The sequence below is a fragment of the Pteropus vampyrus genome, unplaced genomic scaffold, assembly GCF_000151845.1.
Source record: "Pteropus vampyrus isolate Shadow unplaced genomic scaffold, Pvam_2.0 Scaffold24, whole genome shotgun sequence".
NCBI lineage: Eukaryota > Metazoa > Chordata > Mammalia > Chiroptera > Pteropodidae > Pteropus > Pteropus vampyrus.
Window position 1 is genome coordinate 10,171,090 of NW_011888805.1, and position 22,889 is coordinate 10,193,978.

The 22,889-nt window shown below is 32.8% G+C and overlaps 1 protein-coding gene across 1 annotated transcript in view; it reads left to right on the forward strand.

The window, feature by feature from the left end:
* MAP3K5 (mitogen-activated protein kinase kinase kinase 5) overlaps window positions 1-22,889 on the forward strand; it is a 168,962-nt gene that overhangs the window by 73,204 nt on the left and 72,869 nt on the right. The window contains exons 7-9 of the mRNA XM_011356168.2: window positions 1,477-1,647; window positions 15,413-15,525; window positions 22,371-22,530. Of these exons, the coding sequence (XP_011354470.1) occupies window positions 1,477-1,647; window positions 15,413-15,525; window positions 22,371-22,530 (444 nt within the window). The remainder of the gene's footprint in view (window positions 1-1,476; window positions 1,648-15,412; window positions 15,526-22,370; window positions 22,531-22,889) is intronic.

The window sequence follows — 22,889 nt, forward strand, 5'->3', positions numbered from 1 at the left end:
GGCTTCATTATTTTACGAGTGGAGAAACTGAAGCCTGGAAAGATTGAGTAACTTTTTTTCATGGCTCATAGTTGGCATGTTGAAAAACTGAGGCTCAAACCCAGATCAATCTGATGCTGATGTCTGTGTTCTTCATCAGTAGGTTCTCCTGCTTCTGTCTACAAAGAAAAAAGTCAGCATGCTATTCAACCAGAGATTGTTTCTTTCCTTCTTTATCCACACAAACCATAGAATTTGTTAACTTTATCAATAAATGTATCTCCCCATCTATTAAACATCTTTTTCTTTAGATTGAGCAGAATGAGACGAGACCTCCAGAGATTACCTGCTCCAACTAATTTTCAAATAAGTTCTTTTTGAAAGATGGAATGAAATAAGTTCTATTTTGAAATGAAAAATGAAAGTCCATAAGAGGCTCCTATATTTTTCTTAATGTTTCATCTTTACCTTTTCTAAAATAAAATATAATGAATTGATAAGCATATTTGTATGAAGTGTTATTCTAAACTCAAGGTATTTAGGACAAAGTAAAAAAAGGAATTTCATAGAAAGATTTAAAAAGTAGTAGCTGAGAATAGAAATAACTTTTTTATGATGGCTTTATTAAAGTATAATTCATATTTCATGCAATTCACCCATTTATGATGTACAATTCAGTGGTTTTTAATATATTATCAGAATTGTGTGACCATCAACACAATAAATTTTAGAACATTTCATCACCCCAAAAAGAAACCCTAGCCCATTATCAATCATCTTCCCTCTTCCTCCCCAAGCCCCTCAGACCGAAGCAACTACTAATCAACTTTTGGTCTCTGTAGATTTGTCTGTTCTGAACATTTTAAATAAACGGAGTCATACAGTATGCAGTCTTTTGTGACTGGCTTCTTTCACTTAGCAGAATGTTTTCAAGGTCCAAGAAATAACCGTTATGAGAATTATTATCTGGTTTTAAGAGTCTATACATACTTGCTATCTTAAAATAAGCTTCATAAAGCTGTTTACTTAGATAATTTGTCACGTGAAGAAATTAGGCAATTCTTGGGTTAAAGTTGGTTTGTTGATATTGTCTATGAATTAGTTTGCTTAGGTTTTTGTTCCTGTTTGGATTAGTTGACTCTGTCCTATTCAAGGCCACCCACTGACTGTATTCCTAATCTCACTCTATCAACTTGAATTTGCATGTAAACTGCAAGGAAATTGGAAGGACTATAGATGAATAAGTACAAATCCATCACCATTATCAGAAAAGCAACTCAGAAGGGATCCTCTTAGACCCAGGAGACATGCAATAGGATGAAAAACAAAAAGGCTTAGGACAGAAGTTTACAGAGGACACTCAAAATCTAATTGTTTTTATCCTGTCAAACTTCACTTATGTGAATCAATATATTAACTCGAGTTTTAAAAAGATAATTGGCCTATTTTGCTACTGTAGTCTATATTGAAACAAAATGTTTCCTTCCCCTACCTTAGGAGAAATCTCCCTGGAGATAGAGCAAAAGCTCTTGATATTATGATTCCACTGGTGGAAAGTGAAGGGCAAGTTGCTTCAGATATGTATTGCCTAGTTGGTCGAATCTACAAAGATATGTTTTTGGATTCTAATTTCACAGACACTGAAAGTAGAGACCATGGAGCTTTTTGGTGAGTATATAGAAAAGATACTTAACTTGATAAACCCGTGATATAAAAAATTGTTTGCAAATCAGAGCATTCAATTGTTATTATATTTAAATTGTGTGTTATATTTAGATTGTGTATTATTAAATAAATCTTAAAATTTATAGCTTTAGTAAAGTTTCAACAAAATTCATTTAATATGACAGTAAATTGGGGTAAATTGGATGAAAAGATTATTTAATAAAATCATTTTAAATTGACATTTAAAATATAATATGTAATTTAATAAATATAATTTTGTGGAAAATTTATAAAGTTTTATAGAAAGACATGAAAGAAGACCTGAATGAATGGAAAGATATACTGAGTTTGTGGATGAGAAGATTTGATATTTTTAAAGATGCAAATTTTCCTCAGCAGAGCTTTCTGTGTAATTTGACACATTGATTCTAAAATTTATTTGAAAAATAATGGGCCATGACTAAGCAAAGCAATTTGGAGAACAAGGTGGAGGGACTTGCTCTACCGTATAACAAGACACACTGTAAAGATGTAATAACTAAAACAGTTTAGTATGAGTATAGACATAGACAAATAAAACACTGGCACAGAAAGGAAAGCCCAGAACAGACTGAGATATATGTGAGACTGGACTTAGGACAGAGTGGGGGAACCATGAACCAGAGGGGAAAAGACAGACTTCAGTAATGGTACTGAGAAAATTGGTGTATCAACTGGTAAAAATAAAATTGGATCCTTACTTTAAGCTATGCACAAAAAAATGAAATCCAGGTGATTTAAATACTAAAATATAAGAAAAATACTTTTAGAATACAATACACAAATTATTTATGACTTTAGGATAAGAAAGAATTTCTTAAAGAAGGCTTAGAAATACCATAAAAAATTGGGAAAGTAGAGTACATTAAAACATTAAAGTTTGCTTCTGCTCATCAGGGTTCTGGGTTTGGGTAATGGCAGAGTAGGTTCTGTTGCACTGACGCTCTTGTCAATAACATTGACAAATGTTGGAATAAAAAACACTTTTAAAAGTTTGAAAGCACCAAAGAATGACTAAAAGTAGTCATAAACTAGAGAGGTTTTGATCCTAGGATAAAGGGTACCACATTAGCTAAGATCTATATTAAATGGCTTTTCCCTTGGGGGCACTCCCTGAGGGTCTGGAGGGCACGGGGCATATACAACTCAAGAAGAAAATCAGTTTTACTGGCCTGAGGTGTCAGGTTGAGGCTTCCAGAGTGCCTGAAAATCGAGGAGGATACCCCTTAAATGAAGGAGCCGTCAAGAGAGCACCTCAAAATCTGTTTATGAACTCCCCTTCAGTTCTTAGCTGACTTCTGAAATGTGCATGTGTGGAGTAAAACTCAAAGGAGCCAGGCAGAAAATAGCAGCTAGGAGACTGAAAGAGCTGAACAGAGATTTTAGCAGCTGCTCAATGCAAGAGAGACAGTTTAGAGTTTGAACCTCACGAAATTAAAGGGGCTTGATAAATAGTCTCAGGTTTCCACTGAACTCTAAAAAGGCCAAGGCTTAGGAATATAATACTGTATTTCAGAACTAATGAAGTACACTAAAATTAAGAGCAAAACCAAAACAGAGCAACCCTAATAAAATCTAAAACCGAGACTCCACGTGATCAAAGTAAACCACTAATAATTTATTTGCCTATTGTAACAAAGCCATTCTTATGAGAATAACAGAATCCAAACTCTCTATAACATAATCTAAAATGTTTAGTACACTATCAGAAACTACCAGATTTGTGAAGAAATAGGAAAGTGTGCTCCATAATCAAGAAAAAAAAATCAGTCAACAAAAATAGACCCATAGGCAATATGGATTTTCGAATTATCAGAAAAGGACATTAAAATAACAATGAAAAATATGTTAAGGGAACAACCGAAAAGGATGGATATTATGGGTGAAAATGTGAATAATTGTAAGAGATATATATAAACTGGAAAAGAACCAAATGAAAATTCTAGAACTGAACTCAAATTCCATCAGATGGCATTCACAGCAGATTGGAAACGATAAAAGAAAGAATTTTAAAAAACTTGAAAACAAGTTATTAGAAAGCTTTCATATTTGAGTAGAGGAAAGAAAACGATTGAGAAAGAAATTAATTCCCAGTGACCTGTGGAATGGCATTGAGCAATCTGAGAAGGAGAGAAGAAAGGTAATATAGCAGGAAAAATATTCGAAGAATTAGTAGCCAAATATTATCCAAATTTGATTAAACAAACAAACAAAAACAGCCCACAGATCTAGGAAGGTGGGCAAAATCCAAGCAGGATAAACACAAGGAAAACCATTCCTCAGCACATCATAGTAAAATTACTGAAAAAGTTAAACAAACAAACAAACAAACAAACAAAAAAACGAGATAATTTTTTGCCGGCAGACCTTTACTTCAAGAAATGTTAAAAGAAAATCTTTAGGTTGAAGGGAAGTGATACCAGATGGAAACTTGGGTCTGTAGGTAGAAATCTAGAGGACTAGAAATGATAAATATACAATTGAAAAAAAGATATCAACAAAACGAAAAACTGAACCACAGGTAGAGAGCAATCCATGTAACCAATATAGGATTTGTATTCTGTGTGTGCGTGCGCGCGCGCGCGCACACACACACACACACACACACATAACTCCTAAAATGCTTAAGAAAAAAATATTAAAATGGGCATAGGATATGAACAGGCCATTCACAAAAATAGAATCACAAATGGCCAATAAACATTTTGAAACATATAAAAAGGTACTTTACCTGCAAGCTAAAACAATGATATACTATTTTACACTATTCAGATTAACAAAAATTTATAAGTCTGACAATATCACTTGGCAAGGATGTTAAAGAAATGGAAGACTTAATTCTCTCCTGATTATGGTAGAAATTTTTATGATTTTTAAGATTTTTGGCATCATCAAGGAAGGTTGACAGCTAGTTATACTCTTAGTTACATACCCTCGAGAAACTCTTGAAGTTTCTCTCCGTAGAACGACAAAAGTCTAAAAAAACAGTTGAGCAAAATAAGCAAATGACAGAATACATAGAGTAAAATATCATTTATAGAAACTTTAAAAACAATCATACACATCTAAGAAGGGTATAGATGTGTGAATGAGCAGTATAAATTCCCAGTTCAGTATAATGGCAACTCGTGGGAAAGGACTGGAAAGGGACCATGGAGTGATTTGCATGCAGCTGTAAGAATATTTAAAACATTTTGTTTCTTAAGCTGAGTGATGGGTATGTGGGGGTGTTGCTTATATTATTCTTTTGTACTTCTTAATATTCCTAAAACATCCTTCAATTACCACTTAATTTAAAAATATATTAAAGAAGATTGACTTTGTTCAGAAGTTCCTCAGTGATAGCTGTAAAATTTTTTAGGTTGAGAAACAAATTTAACTTTAAAAATCTGATATCATTTTAGCAGTTTAACAAGGAACTGAAATTGGGATAATGTGTTATAACTAGGCAAACTTGGGGACATTGATTTCCTAGATCCTTATGGAAAGCTTTGATTTGGACTTTTAAATTTGTATTATAAATTTTTACTTCAATCCAGAGAGTCTTATGGTTTCTCTTAACCATGTTTTTTTCTTCTGTTACTAAAGAGGAATATAACTATACAGCCTTTTATTGCCGGAAGATTCATGCTTTAAGAAAATTGTTAATTGTAGGAGGATTAGAATCTGATATTTGGAAGCATTATGCCAGTATAAATGCTTAGATATGGTGGTGATAATGAAATGAATAGGTAATCTTTAAAAGCTTGATTTTCATGGTTAGTGAATTTAGATGGAAAACATCTCCTATAAGCTTCATGCACAGGAATAAAATAGTGCTTGCCCACTTAAAAACCAAACAATTAAGACTTGCTGAGGGCTTTCGACGTCATCTAAAGTTCAGTTAAGGAACAGAGTATTTTCTGTTGCATATTTGTTTTAACTTTCTGTGCTTCCAGATTCTGGCTCCTTTTTTATAGTTTCCATTTAGTTGAGGAACATTAACTGCCTCTCAAAGGAGCTTTGTGTTCAAGGTCTTCAGGTCAAATTGAAGATGTCAGAATTTTTATGATTTCATTTTAAGCTATCCACTAATTTTCTAGTAAGATCAGGGAAGCCTGTTAGAGCTCAAAGCCTTTTAATGAGTGGGTCCTTAGGAGTTGATCTCGTAACATAAGAATGCCAGTTTTGCTGTAGATTACATATCCATAACCTGCCATTATTGTCATTATATCCATTTGCCCTAGGAGTTGCTAAAAGAGTTTCCCTCCCATTTTAAAATGGGCGTATTTTCACTCCCTCACATCGTAAAGCTACTTCGGCATTTCTTTGTGTTTTGATCCAGTTCCCACAGTACAGCAAACACGTTCCTTCCAGTTGGTGTGTTGGCATCGTCTCTAACCTTACCTTCTGTTAGAGCTAAGAAGTAAAAGCACTTTGTCAAGGTGCTGACACAAAGGGCCTCACTGAGGTTATTAGGATCTGGCCAGACTTATCCAGGATTTCTCATTTCCTGAGTCATGGGTCTCAAAAGGGATGTTTCATCTGATCTTTTTGAGCCATAATCCTCTGAACTTTCACTTGTCAAATGCCGGTGCTAGGTTAAGAGTGGAATGTCGTGGCAGATGGTCACTCCCTCTGGTTTCTTTCCATGGCTGTTTTCCATGGCCCGAATCATTTTCTGTTGGCTCGAACAGACAATGATCCACTGACCAGGGAAAGTTTAAGGATAAGATCTTCAACCTACTAGAAAAAGACTCGCAAGCAGTAGTGATTGCAATGGCTCATAGAAGTCTTTCTTGCAGTTCCCCTTTCTAACATCTTTACAGAGTTCAGCGTTCTTGCTCCATATTAGAGGGAGAAAGTTGTATACACTGACCATTGTATCAGAAACAAGTACTGGACTACAGCAACCTTTTACTTCCAGAGTGACCCTCTAATGCATGTCTGTCTTCTGAGAGGTTTACTTGGGGTCCAGAATATGAAAATAGAAAATAAGAAAAATATCTATGGTTTAGATTTTTTTAGTTTGCAGAATCGTGTTATGTTGTTAAAATAAACTTTGGTTGTTGAATTTTATCTGGGACAGAGGACGAATGGTTTGAATGAACACATCTTGCTGATTTAAGTATAAAAAAAGAATAGTTCTCTAACATAAGATGTTTTCCGTTGTCACTTCCTTAGTTATTTTTGTTCACTAGAGTTCTTGTGGATGACTAAAATAATGTTATTTTTTTCTATATTTAAATTTCGATAGTCCAAGTTAAGGTCTGAAAAATGCATTTTTGATTGCCAGGTAATTAAACTGAGTTTAGCTTTTAGTTATTAAAACATTGTAGCTTTTTATCATAAGCTGTTCCATATAAAGTTAAATATAAATTAAAGAAAGTATCAGTGGTACCTGTCACAAGTGCTGGTTAGAGGATGTTTGGGGCCGCTGTAGAAGAAAGAGCAAGAGGAGAGAGCAAAGCTGGGAGGATATCCAGCTTTCAAAGTATGAAATATTATGACCCAAGAGTCTAGACTTACATTCTTAAAAAAGGCCACAGAGTTTCTGAAGTGATAGCTTTAACTGGAATGACCCAAGGAAATATTGCAGTCCGTGACTTGGAGGGCCATGGAAAGTTCATTGCCAAGATTATCTCCACAATATTTTAACCTAATCTAAAAAAGAACCATGAAATAGTTTTGCTGAATTTATGTGCAGCGTGACTTACTTGGGACATTTTGTTATACACAGTATTTGTTCAGTGGACAGAAATAATAACAAGTGCCTTAAACCTTAGAGCTTACATAAGGTTTTTGTATGTTATTAACTATTGGAGGCTTATAAGCACCTTGTAAATTAGGCAGAGTGGACATTTTGCTCCCCATTTTACAACTGAGACAGTTGAAACTCAAAGAACTTAAGTGAACTTCTTGATGTCCTGTGATAAAATTTCAAATCTATTTTTTTCAGATCTAGTGTAGTTTTTACTACATTCCAGGGACAGACATTTCTTTATGCTTCTAATATTTCATCATCAGCCCAATACTACACAAATCTCTGGCAAAAAAGATGAGATTATTGCAGTTGGTTTAGACTGATCACTTTAGGAGGAATGAATGCTCTGTTGTGAGAATTAAATGAAGCAATATAAATTAAGGTCCTGGAATAGTAGACACTTGGTGTTATAGCCTTAGAATATAATATTTGAAAATATTTTGTATTTTTTTGCATATTGATATATTTATCTACGTTCAACATGGACTTTAACTAAATTAAAATTTTCTTTTCCCAAAGTATTCCTAAGAGTTTCTTTCTCTTTCAGGATCTAGCTGAATATTTTAGCTAATAAGAGAAAAGTTATAGAGTCTGTATACTTTTTACACAAGCCTTGTTTGAATTTCATATACCATGACTGTTGTGTGCTTGCAGTCATATTTGGTTTTAGAGGTGATGGTAGTCTCATTTTTAAGGGGAGGTTGGAAGTCATTTTCGGAACTCTGAAAGAAAATTAGGTGCCCATGCTATATTAGCATAATCATGTCTCTCCTGTTGTAATGCCAAAAAAGATTCATAGCCAGGAAATTAAAAGCATTAAATCTGTTTTTAGCATTAATATGTTCATTTTTCCATAGTAACTTGGGAAAGAACAGATAGCCTTGCCTTATCAGCTAATTTTCTTTTACGTCAGTGACAGTGCTATTCAAACAGTAATGTGTGCCTGATAACAGTTTAGTTTTTACGTTATTAATAGGGTTGGCTTTACTTTAGAAGAGTTATATAACAAACCAATCAACCTACAAATAAAGACCAATGTGTATTTTCCATTTGCCAGATTAGGCCTTTTTTCTTTTTCTTGGCCTGAAGATATCTTTCTCTATGTTATCTACATTTCCACTACCGTCTTTCCCTCTCAGCCCCAAGTTTTATCTCAACATCTTTCTATTGACATCATTTTTGTTTAGTCCTTTATTGTGTCTATTAGGTGAGTTTCCCAATTTCGGATGATTTTTATTTTTAGAATGTAAAGCCTGAAGGATTCTTAGTAACTCAGCGTGACACCCAGTTCATTGGTGCGCAGATATAGATCGCCCCTAAGGGACTACCAGTTCTAGGATGACCTGGAGTCTTGGGTAAAACACACAGCGTGTCCACTGTTGCTTTGTAAACAAGCACCCTGGTACATTGGTCTGATGCTTTGACTTTAATTTAGTACTACATTTAGCAGATGATAGATTGGATGAAGTTCTGTTATGGTACGACCAAGTCGAAGCCCAAGAATGATAGTATTAATATGTCACTGTAGAGGTTTTCTAATTGTGGCTAACAAGCATTAAGCACCTAAGGCGGGCAACTAAGGCTTGTTTTATGTAACCTAGTTGTCAGAGAGATGAGTGAGAGAGAACTACATGTTTGTCACACATGCAGAAAAGGAGAATATGGAAGAATAGCGGTGATTTCACTTAATGAACCAAAGCAGTCATTTCTAAGCCTGGCTGAATATCAGAACTGCTTGGAGAATTTTTCAACAATATTGAGGTTTTTTTTTTTTTTTTTTCCTCCCTGAGATTCTGCTTAGTGGGATCCATTTCATTGAAAAGATTGACCATAATTAATAATATGGCTACTCTCTTTTTATTAAATGTTTTGATTTCCCCCATATTTTGCTGTCACTCCCTTTCTTCTAAATCTTTACTGTTATTTATATCCTTCAAGATTTGATTATATTTAAACCCCTGGCCCTAACTCTCTCCCAAAGATATCTCCTCCCATCTTCCCAGCCTTCTTAGAATACGGGTTTTGCATTTTAACTTGGGAGAATTAGCAGTTATTGGAAGGATAAGTTTAGATTGGTCATAAACATATGAAAACTATTCATTCTCAGAAGCAGTCCCATTAAGTACATGTTCAGATTCTGAGCTATGCTTTCTTGTGATCAATTGGCAAAGATGAAATGAGAGCAGAATATTTTGGCACAAATGGACGCAATGTAATAGTGTCTCTTTTACACTGTTTTTGGGAGTGTGCATTGGTAAGACCTTTCTGGAAAGCAACTTGGCATTATGCATCAAGAGCTTTGAAATAATTCATAGTATTTTCCAGTTATATCCTTTGGAAACTATCCTAAAGAAATAGCACATATAGAGACAAAAATGGATTTACAACAATGTTCAAAACACTGAATTTTATGATAACAAAAATTTGGAGGAAACTTAAATGTCCAACAGTAGGGAAAATGTTAAATTAAGGATAACATCCCCATGTAACAGACTATCATTCATTGAGAATTAGAGGGGATTGGTGGTAAAAATGTACATGACACAAAACTTACCATTTAAATAATTTTAAGTATGCAATTCAGTGACATTAAGTACTTTTGCATTGCTGTACTGTCATCATCACTATCTATCCACAACTTTTCTCATCTTGCAGAACTCAAACTCTATAACTGTTAAGCAATTCCCTATTCTCCCTTCCTCCCAGCCCTGGAGATCACCATTCTGTTTTCTGTCTCTATGAACTTGACTACTCTAGGTACTTCTTGTAAGTGGAATCATATGGTATTTGTCTTTTTTGTGACTGGCTTATTTCACTTAGCATGGTGTCCTCAAGGTTCATCCATGTTGTACCATGTGTCAGAATTTCCCTTTTAAAGGCCGAATGATTATATTTATAGACCACATTTTGTTTATCCATTTATTCATCAACGGGTTGTTTCCACCTTTTGGCTATTGTGAAGAATGCTGTTATGAACATTGGTGTACAGATATCTTCTTGAATCCCCTGCTTTCAATTCTTTTGAGTATATAGCCAGAAAAAAATTGTGGTTAAAAAAGAATCTTTAATAGTAACATTCATCATGATATACCAGATTAGAAAAACATAAATATAGCATTTTGGGGGGGAAAGAGGGGAAATGTGCTCATAGAAAAAAAAACTGGAAGAAGATAGAATGTGGGGTTCTTTTATTTTCTTTCTGACTTTTTTATTATAATAAAGAATATATACAAATAAGTAGTTTTAATTAAAGAGTGATTTCCCTCCCCCTAGCTCCAGGTGACATTAACAGAATGGTTTGGCACTAGTTTTCTTCTCATGTTATTCTGCTTTGCCTCTAGGTTATTTTATGAGTGGTAATTTCCGAAATATCCCTAGAGAGGTAAAGCACCATGAAATTCTAATTTAATTACTTGTATGTCTCACAGAAAGAATCACAGCTATTATATCACAAAAAAAGGAAAAATGACAACTAAATAGAAAGAACTTGACTGGAGCTTAGTTTCTTCTTTGATGGAAAGTAGATGTTCTTTAGCTAGGAATAATCAATTCAAGAATATTTCCTTTATTCTGGACTTTGTTGAACATCTCAGTGCAGATGGAACAAGTGAGCTAAGTCTTTATTATAAAGACTTCATCACTCACTTCATAATCAAGTACTTAGCTCTTCTAGCTTGCAATCAAGTGACAAATACAGTGCTGATAATAAGACAACCTTTGAACAAAATCTGTTGCTTGAAAGCTTGAACAAGAAATCTGCATCTTTTAAATCTAATAATGAAGAATACAAATTATTTACCCTCTTTCTACAAATATTTAGTACTAAAATAGAAAAAAATCAACAATAGCAGAAATAACTTCATACAGTTACTCAGTCACTAGACTTTTCTTAAGATGTGAATGTCTGGTTTTATCCTTAAGATTTGTTTCCTTCATCGAGTCTTCTTTAATTTAGCTTCCCTCACATCTAATCACTTTATTTCTCTATCTTTATAGGTAGTCTTACATTATTAACCATTGTTTATAGATTTCTTTAAGGATTAACATTGCTCATGTACATTTATCCTCTTGCTAGTTAAACTTTTAAGTTTTCAACAACATAAAATTTCTTCTTCGGTGCATTTTTATGGGTACATTCAGCTGTATTGCCATATCAGTCTTCAGTCTAATAAGATTGAAGTCTAATAAATATTAGTCTTCAGTATAATAAGATTGATTAAATACATTTTTTGGCAAACATTATTCCAAAAATTCATTAATACCTGTTACTATGGTATAGAGATTACAAACTTTATCCTTAATAAAAAAGCAGTTTTCTCTGCTTTTATTTCTCATTGTTATTTTTCCTTTTTCACCCAACTCCCTTTTACTAAAAAACAAGAACAACAATTAAAAAAATAGAAATTAATGAAAAAGGACATAAACATTTTTAATAAACACCGAGGGGTAGGCAGTGATACAGAGCCAGAGGGTCAGACCTTAGAATCCAGCAGAACTCAGTAAAGTTCTTGCTCAACCACTTCTAAACTGCATGACTTAATCTTTTCATGCTTCAGTTTCCTGATTAGTAAACTTGAAAAAATCCTCCCTATCTTAGAGTTGTCAGAATTAGAAATATTATGCCTTAAGGGTCAAATATAATGCCTTATACCTAGTAATAATTATTTTAAAGTCTTTGTCTACAAACTCCAGCATCTGAATTACCTGTGGGTCAGTTCCTCTTGTCTATTTTTACTCTCCCGTTTGTCACATTTTCCTAGCTCTTTGTATGTCTCATCATTCTTTATTGTACCCCATACGTTTTGTATTTAAGAATTACTGAAACTGAAGATAATTTTATTTTCTCTCACATAAGCCTCCCACTTTCCTTTGTTAGCCACATAGGGCAAGAAACTGATTATCTCAACAAATGCAATTGAGTTGAGTTGGGTCTGGGTTGCAATTTTAGTTAACTCAGTCTATCTCTCTTTTGTTCTTAGCTGTGACACTCACTCAATTTTTAATCAAAAGCCAAGCAGGGCTTTATCTCTTTATCCCTTAAATACAATGGGAGATTTCATATCTGCCCTTTGGAGTTTTGAGTTTCACTCTATTCTCTCAAAGAAATTTGGCAAATTTCTTGTGGAAGGCTGTCATATATTTCCTGCAGGCTCCTTTCTCTAGTGGCACTTCATTCAGAGGTAGTGCCAGACTTCAGGAGATTTCACTCAGGCATCCCAGCCCTACCTACCTTATCCCACAGACTCTTAAACAACCCAGCATTCAGTAAATGTCCTGTGGAGAAAACTGGCCATGTGTTTGGGGCTCCTCCAGGTTTCACTCTATCATGCCAGACCATGCAACTGTCAGGAAATCCACTAGTTTCTCTTTTCCCCAGTGGAGTTTCATATAGGTAGAGTTGCTCTGCCTGTGTCAAACCTAAGCTTAACCTTATGGTCAGAGTTAACAAATGCCTCTAGAGAAGACAAAAACAATCAGCTAACTTGGAAGGGCACTTCCCTGTCTGGAGATTTATTGTGATAATTTTTTGTTGTTCTTGCTTCCATCAACCTCCACTATCTATAAAACTATGTTTTGATATGTAGCAGGAGTGATGGCTTCCAAGTAGGTTATGACATCTCGCTTGAAAACAAAAGTTTTCCCCACAACATTGAATATTCTTCTACAACTTAAATGACTACATAACTTTCCAACATTTGGAATGTTTTATTCCATATTACACTTTATAATGTTAGAAATTTAGAGAACTTTTTCACCTTGTAACAAATATCTTTATAACTAAGTTTCTGATTACATATTTAATACTTTTTTCTTAGTATAAATTCATAGATGTGTAATACGTCAACAAGTATGCTTAGATTTGGTTTTTGGCTTTTGTTTTAATTTTATAATTTTGATAATATGTTAGAAAATTTATTAGTACAGCCAAGAAATACTGTACTAATTTACTTCGACAGTGTGGGAGAATTCCTGCTTCCTGTGGGTGGTTTATTAATAATATATGAAGAATTTTATTTCTTTGGCAATACACCTACATGTTATTTTAATCTCAAGAAAATATTAGGACTTTCTTCTCAATATCCAGTTATTACGGAGTGCTATGAACCCTAGAAAATATATATAGTATATCTATATATATATAAATAGTATATTAGGATTTATATTTTGGTTAAAAATATAGTATATATATATAAATAGTATATTAGGATTTATATTTTGGTTAAAAATATAGTATATATATATAAATAGTATATTAGGATTTATATTTTGGTTAAAAATATATATTGTTTATGGTAACAGAAAAAAAGATGTAAACCCAGCTTTTCATTTTGGTTAGTATAGTCAGCAGTTAGTATAGGTTGCTTTGGATCATGTCTTACTCTTTGCATCTTCCTTTTAGTATCTTTAAGAGAAGTATTCCATATTTTTTGGTTTTTGGAGAAATGAAAAAATTTATTGGTTGAAAAATATTACATATCTTGATATGAATTGGTAGGAAGGAAAATGTACAACTTCTTTATTTTCCTATACTCTTTTTTATTGGGACCTTTTACTTGACTCTATGCAGACACAAAGACCTTTGAGACTTGTATGAGTCTAAGACCTATAAATCCTGTCTGACCTTGACATGATTAGCTTTGAATATCAGTAGTCTGAGTACATGCTTTTTCAAGTTTAGAACTGGGAAACACCTGTACTTCTGGAGAGATAGAAATGCTTTTTAATCACCAACAGTGGTGCAGTTGGAAATATTTTTTTCTTATTCCACACACATAACTATTCAAGCCAAGTAGTTAAGGTTAACATGTATTTGATTTTTGTTTCCACTCAGAGATACTTGTTCTGCTTGGAAAATAAGACCCTTAAAAAGGGCACATGATCCTCAATATTAAGAAAAATGTACTTTGTCTTTTATTTTGAAGTTTAACTTACCATTTTAAATTATGGAAAATTTCAAATATGTATAAAAGCCAAGAATGTACTATAATGTTTGCTGTTGTGCCTGCTACCACTTTTGCTTTTCCTATCTTTCATTTTCACCATTAAAAAGTAATGTACTTTCCCCTAAATAATCTTTTTTTTAATCATCAAATGGTCATTCGTTAGGTATTTAGTCCTTATATTTTCTTCAATCTGATTCTTTTAAAATAAAGTTTTCATTTCATGTTTGTCTCTATTGGTTTCTGTTAGTCAGTAGGGTGTTTATTTTCATTTTCTTCTTCATGCTCTCTGATGAAATACTATTAAATATTGTTGCTTGTTAAATGATGTATGTTGGGAAATCCTTAAATAGATCCTAGGAAGTGTTACCTTGAAAATACAGTAGACATGCAAACACTGAAGTTTTTTCAAATGTCGAAGTGTTTTCAAAGGTTGCTACTCAGTTTCATGAATATTCAGAAAAGGGTTCTTATTCTCTTTGAGCTAAATTAGTATGCACAGACACAGTCTGTTTTTCTTTATTTCTTAGTGCAGTTAACATTATTTCATTTCTATATCACTTTCATGGAACTGATTGTTTCAGTATGTTACCTAGATGATTCCCCTCATTGCCTTGTGTATTTTTAAGGCTTTTAAAAAACCACTTTTTGAAATATGTGCACAGTTCTCAATTTTAAATTTTCACTGTTTACACATTCATGTGCACGTGTGTGCTCCCTCTCTCTCGCTTTCCCTCTGTCTCTCTTTCTTCCTCTCCTCTCCCCCCAACCCCCAACATCTCTGGTAGACATCTCGAAGAGAGGATTTTTTTAAAAAAGACCTGAGTTGCTACAGCGAGGGCAAGTTAAGTGGGGCAATGCAGTGGAGCTGAGGGTGAGGATATACAGTTACTTAAACGTTAAATCCTGATAGCACACTAGCTTCCGGGGTGAAGGCCCTTGACGTAGTTCAGCTTGCTCAGGCATTAGAGTTATGCAAACAGAAGCTATTGCACACCCAGAGTTTCATGACTGAAAAAGTAAACTTGTATATTTTTTTTTATAGGTTCAAAAAGGCATTTGAAAGTGAGCCAACACTACAGTCAGGAATTAATTATGCGGTCCTTCTCCTGGCAGCTGGGTACCAGTTTGAGTCTTCCTTTGAGCTCCGGAAAGTTGGTAATTACAACTTGATATTTTACATGGAAATCAAGAAACTGTGGACCCAACTTGGTACAAAGAAAAAGAATCATTGACAGATAGGCAGTTCGCTTTCTATCTCATCTGACTTCCTGGGGAAAAAAAATTTATTTTATCTACTTGTTTAGTGTTTTATGCTGTTGTGCCAAATCCTGATATTGAGATTTAACTCAGTTTTTAGTTTATTTTACCTGTTTGTAAAAAAACCCCAATTAATATTTGTCGTTCAAGCTGAAACTAGTATTAAAAATATCTGCTCTGCATTCGCGCCCCCAACTTCCAAATAAGATAGTATTTTGTGAACATCAGGGATGTTTTCTATGTTAGCTTGATTTTGCTTTCCTGGTACCTTAAAAAAAAGAAGAAGAAAACCTCCGAAATTTTCTGTTTCTTCTGCACATCTGGCCCTGTGATTTCAGTCGTGTTGGAGATGGAGCCTCCCAAAGCCCCCAGAGTGCCGGGTCAAGCACATGGCAATCTTGATGCGGTGACTGATATCCTGAGAGACCATCTCTGAATTTTAGCCATTGATAGAATGCATTTTTGTTGTTTTTTTTTTTAATCTGTGGACATAATCTCTTCTGCTGACCCTTCTTTAGAATGTAAAGAAATTAGGGCATAGTGACGAGCAAATTTTGTGTGATTTTCTTGGTTTTAGCTTTGATAACATTTTTTAAAGATTTTAGATACTAGAATATTGTCTATAATAATCAGATTTCGCTCTCTTTTTTAGTGTTTAATCACCCTTTTTCAGAGAACCTTTCCAACTCTTGTAGGAGTTATCACTACAGACATAGAAATATTTGGCCGTATTTTTCATAGAGAAAAACAATTGATCTTAGTGAAGCTATGAATTGTAGAATTTTTCTTTAAGATTTTTAACTGGAGAATGTTTTTGTTTAATTTTCCTTCAAAAAAAAAAATGAGTCCTGGACTTTTTTACATTATTTTGGGAAGAGCTTATAAAATAGCCATATGTAATGTTCTGGGAAATCTTAGAAAGCAAATAAAGTTTGAGTATTAAGTACTTTTTAAAAGGCCCAGACTAAAAGAATGATAAAATACTTGTCACTGCTAGATTGCACTGGTATTCAGTACACAAAGCTTTATTTAAAATGTTTTTAATTGGTAAATGAAACAAGAGAAAATACATTGCAACTTGTGCTTTTCAGAAATTATAATTTTGCATCAAAGGTTAATTTTAAAACACTAAACTCCTCATGTATCAGTGATCTAACAAATAATTTGTATTGCTCTGTTCTTGAACTTAAGGTGAAGTTTATTGATGTTTCTAGATCATTACAGGATTTGACATTGATTTACATGTATAAGTAGAGCAATAACATAGTGTTTTAAAAATGTACCTAAGTTCTCATTTTTAAGTTAAATGTAGATTAAGATGGTCAGCACTCTGCTAAGAGAGTAGATCTCACCCCTAAAAAGAAATGGTAATTATGTGACATGACAATTATGTGTTAGGCTATGGTAGTAGTAATCATTTTGCAATATATAGTATATCAAATCAACATATTGTACACCTTAAACTTATACAATGTCATTCGTCAGTTATATCTTAATAAAGCTAAAAAAAGAAATTAGTCAACACTAAGATTTGAGGAACTGTGATTAATATAAGTTTCTAAGGGAAACATACTTTAATATTTTTTCCAAGAAGAACTCATTCATAATACATTTTGAATGATAATTTGAAAACATTATGAAGCTGAATTTAAAATTTTGGAAATTGCAAAACATATACAGACTTAAAATTATAAAGACAATGAATTTTTAGCTACTAAGGGAGCTAAGTTTTCTACATTTCTAAAATATCGTGACATACTTTCTAAATTGTATTTCTTAATAGCTAAAAAAACAATTAAAACTCACTAACTTAGATTCTGCTCAATCAAAAATTATGCTAATCAACATATGTTGACCATAAATTAATTTTCATATGACAAATAGGATCAAAGAGATTTTTAAGGAAAAACAGGTTGACTAAATAAATTATTATTCTAATACAATAATGATATGAATTAATAGTATATAATAAAATAAGACAAATTAATAACCTATTTGGCATATTTTAAAGATATAATTTAAAAAGACATTGTTTTAAATACTCTAATCAGATTTTTCAGTAATTTATATCTTCTCCCAGTCCTTCTGTTGGCCCCCTGCAAACATACAAATTAGTATAAATTACTGACTTTTTATAGTAATCAGACTTTTCTTTATGAAATCCTTTCTTTAGATGGATTTTAAAATCTTGATTATAAAGGGTAAACAATTAAAAATTAATATGCCATAAAATCACTAAATCTGAAGCTTTCTAAACATATATTTAATGTAAAAAATGATTCTTAACTATTATAATGTTTACTAAAGATTCTTAATTCTAGTCCTGTTTCTTTGAGTTTATGACTAATTGCTTTATGATTTGTGTTCTCCTTTTTCAGTTTTTGAAAATCATTAATGTTTAGACTATTTAGAACTAATATTTAGGAACACAGAATCACATTTTACCTTTTTGTCCTATTTTCAACTTTACAAGCCTGAAAATTAACATTCAAACTTTAGCTAAAAAGATAATTCTTCCATCTTCAGTGGAATTTTTTAACTATCAGACACTTGATGGGAGAGAGTCAGAATTATAGGTCTGGGTCTCCAGTAATGATGACATAATAAAAAACAGTATAATTAGAACAAATAAACTACTATTTGAATTTTCTTTTTAGGGAGCAATAAAAATAAAATTTGTATTACTGAATATGAAAATCCATAAGTCTATAAAGATAATCAGGAAAAAGAAATTAAAACAAAAACAAAATCTATCATCAAGCACAAAACAATTCATTTGTCACCTCTCTGGAGGCAACCAAATTCTCAGAAAACTGGAAATTATAGAGGAAAAGAAGCACTTTCTCTTTCTTTTAAAGACAGTTTATCCAGTTGATGAGATCAAGCTCTTCTTCAGGCATGCTACATATTAAATGTATTTTCTTCTGAAAAAAATGTATTCTTCAAAAGAATGCTAGCTAATAGAGTAGAAGGAATGATAAAACTAATAATGATAGTGATGTTGAAATAATTTGGCAAAGATCATCTAGTAGAACTAAAACCATTAAGTTTAGTTCTAATATTACAAATATTTATTTATAAAAATAAGTAAATATTACCATATTTACATGGTACCAAAGCTCACTCAACAGATTAGTCACAAAGGAATAAATATTCCTCTACAATCCATTGTATACATCCCTTCCACGGGTCAGGTTGTCAGTGGTCTGATTAGCATCCTTAGTGGGATGGCTCCACATGTGCCTCCTGATGTGGTGAACAAGGAATGAACAGCATCTCCTGTGAAATAGTCTTGCCAAAAATATTTAGCCTGAATCTTAAGATCTAACATTCAATTAATAGGAATAACAGTGGCTGGAGAAATAAGTCCAACACCACCATGAAGTGCCATCAGATAGATCTAGAATGTGAGGACATTCTATAAGATAGCCCTCCTCGTCTCTTAAAAAAAATCAGTGTCATGGAAAAAAAGTGTGAGTGGATTGGTTACATCAAATGAAATTTAGTAACATGAAAAACAAATGCAATTAATAATCCTTGATTGGATTCTGGGTTTTTACAAAAGCTATAGGAGGCATTGGGGAACAATTAGAGAATTTGAATTAGGACCAGATACTAGATAGTATTAAAGAATTATTATTTTTGTTAGGTGCAATAACTGAATAGGAGAAATTTTTAGGTATGGGCTGCAGTACTTAGGGGCAAAATGTCATGATGTCTGTAATTTAATTGAAATGGTTCAACAAAAATATCCAGGGAGATGAAGCAAAATGTTAACTATTTTAATATTTTTTTTATTTTTAAATGTTTGAAATTCTTCATAATGGAAAATTGAAATGGAAAGAATTTAATCTCCACTACTCATAGGCCATAGGACCTTAGATAAGTTGCTAAGAGTCTCTGGACTCTTTTCCTCACTGAAAAAAGGAGATAATTTCTAATTTATTGGATGGTTTTATGAATTGAAAGAGTTACATTTCCAATGATCTTTGCACAGTGCTTGGCATATAACGGTTGTTCAGTAAAGGCTCTGTTTCCTATCTTTCTCTGTTAAAGCACCCTTGTAGCTAATAACAGATACAAGTTGTAAAACTATGATAGAAATTAAACTATTAAAATATCTTCAATTCTTAGAAGTCAACCAATTCTAAGTAGAGTATCATCAAAATTTAAAATGCCAAAACAGACAATTGAATCAAAGAATTGATATATAAAACAGCAGTGACATACTGTTCATTGCTTGTAAATTTAGCCAGAATTTTTTTTAAAGAAAAATATCCATCTGTTAAGGACTTGATAAAAAGATATAATGGTACATCGGCAATAGTAATTTTTCAATTTGGCCTTTCAAGAGCCTTAAAAATGTAGCCTGTAACCAAGTATAATGCTACTTCTGAGACTCTATTTTATGGAAATAATCTCTAAATATGGAACGGATGTTATGTGCTAAGATATTTATTTCTATATTCCTTCACAGGTAGCTCCTAAATATAAAAAATTAAAGCTGTATTCTTGACTCCATACTTAAAAGATTAATACCTTCATGTAGAAACAGGTTTCATAAATCATGTAGAAAGAACATAAAAGCTAACTCACAAAAGAAATACAAACATGAAAAGACACTTAATCTCAGTGGTTGAAAAAAGGCAATGTTTTTTTCTCTCCATCAGATTGGTAAAGATGAAAGGACACGATAGCACCCATAATTGGGAAGGATGTGGGCAAGAGATATTGTCAGGTGCCACTAGTGAGAACATAAATTGGTGCAGCATTTCTAAGGACAGTTTGGCAAAATGTATCAAAACTTAAAATGAGCACATCTTCTGCACCCAACAAATCCAGGTTTAAGACTTTATAATAAAGAAATAATTGAATAAGTGCACAAAGCTGTGTGTACAAGAATGTTTCTAGTAAGAAAAGACAAACTGCATTTGGGTAGTTAAATCATGACACATCAATATGCTGAAATACTATTTGCCATAAAAATAAATGCATTTGTTCAAATGCTGAATGGCTTGATGCCATGACCATGTGACATTTATGCCAAGGCCAAAGATAAATATCACTATCACAGAATGAACTTCTGATGCAAGAATAAATCTGAAATTTTATTTAAATGCTATTATTATAATTTTATTATTAAACATTTCATAGTCTCTGCTCAAATGTTTAACATGATTTGCTGCCAGATCAGTCCTGGGTTCATTGTTCATGTAATAGACAGTGAAGGGAGGCTCATTTTTAACTGAGGTTGGTAGAGACATGTTTTTACATCTCATTTTTTTCCCACGTACTTTTTTCTTTCCTTTGTATTCATTATATTTTTCATTATGTCCAGATAGAAGGTCAAGGTACTATTGCATACACATGTGTAAGTTTTTCATCTCATCAAATTATAAGGTGACAAAGTTATTTTTTTAATTTATCACAAAATGTGAAGAATGGACTTCTTTCTGAAATATGGCTTAAGTGGAATTATATAATGAAAAGTAGCATAAAATTTTTTAAAGGTTATTTTGTTTTGTTAAAGTATAATTTTAAAAAAATGTACATGCAGAACTTAGGAACTCTAAAATGTACGTGTGTCAGAGATTTTAATTAATTCAATGGATGTGGAAACCAGTAAGAGGATATGTCTAGTTCAAAGAACGCTTAAGAAGTAAGGTATTTGTAGATAATTTAACAAACAAATGTTGGGATAAGACTTCTGAGTTTGATTTAAAAAAAAAACAAAAACAAAAACAAAACACTAGTTTATGCCCAACAGGTCATAAATCTTAGGGATTATCTGTTTCACTAGACAGAAATTATTTGTGTCCCTATTGAACAAAAATGTACAAGCTAACAAGTAAACTTCTCTAAGTCTGATATCTTTAATAAATAGCAAACAGGGAGATGAACTAGCTATACTTTCCCTAGACAGTCCTTGAGTGACCTTATACCCCCATATCATACTGATGTGACATGTCCTACCTTTTTACCCTACTCCCAAGTTTCAGATAAATTTCCTGACAGTTATGGATGTTAGTGGCAGTAAACAATCCATATTGTTTTTAAGGAAAAAAAAATTACAAATGCAAAAATAATAAAAGGCAGAGTAGAGATGAAAATTTTAATGAAATGCAAAGAATCTAGAACCGAAATAATGTTGAAAAGAACAAAGTTGGAGGATTTATATTACCTGATTTCAAGTCTTGATACAAATCAGTAGTAATAAAGATAATGTTATCTGTCAGTTTCCTTATTTTTTGACTTTATAAGTAAAGAACTGTTTTTGCATATAAAATTATTAATGCACCATTTTACTCTTGCAAAATATATATGTTGTACACATTTATACTTCAACTGACTGATAGAATGTCAGCGTATGGGACTTGGAATGTCCCTTCCAAATAAGTAAAGAATTCATGATATAATAAGGGAAAGAAGGAGGTTATACAAGAAGTTTTTAATTTATGCATGTACTGACATAAACATTCTGGAATGATATACATCAAAGTGACAGCGGCAGTTATCCTCAAGTTTTTAAGTTAAAGGGTAAATTTCACTTTTCTTCTGTATACCTTTATGATTATTCTGACATTATTTTACAATGAATTTAAACCTCTTTTATAATCAGAAGCTTAACAAAGCTATTTTAATCTGAAAGGAAGAATGAAAGCTTAATTCTATTTTTTAATAGAAAGTTGACTCTGCCTAGACGCTGTGCGTTTGTGACATTGTATTTCCTGTCCGTCTTCTAGGGGTGAAGCTTAGTAGCCTTCTTGGTAAAAAGGGAAACTTGGAAAAACTCCAGAGCTACTGGGAAGTTGGTTTTTTTCTGGGGGCCAGTGTTCTGGCCAATGACCACTTGAGAGTCATTCAAGCATCTGAAAAGCTTTTTAAGCTGAAGACACCAGCATGGTAATAATAATGTGTTTATACAATTATTTTGAAATAAAGAGCTCGTATCACTTCTTTCCAAATTGTTATATTCTTTGAACTAACTTGAACTAAAACAGATTATTTTATTTGCATATAGAATAAAATGCAGAATCTAGAGGAAAAAATGATGTTCATAAATAAAATGTGCTGAATATAGGTTATGACTTTGGACATAGGTGTTGTCTGCTGGCTGTTGGCTTAGCCTTTCTGTCACATTGACCAACTCACCCAGGTTGGTCAGTGTTACCCACATGAATCATACAGGGGCCTCAGATTTTAACCCTACAAATCAAATCAGGTTTACAGGTTTCCATCTCAGCCTCCCAGGCCTCTGCTCC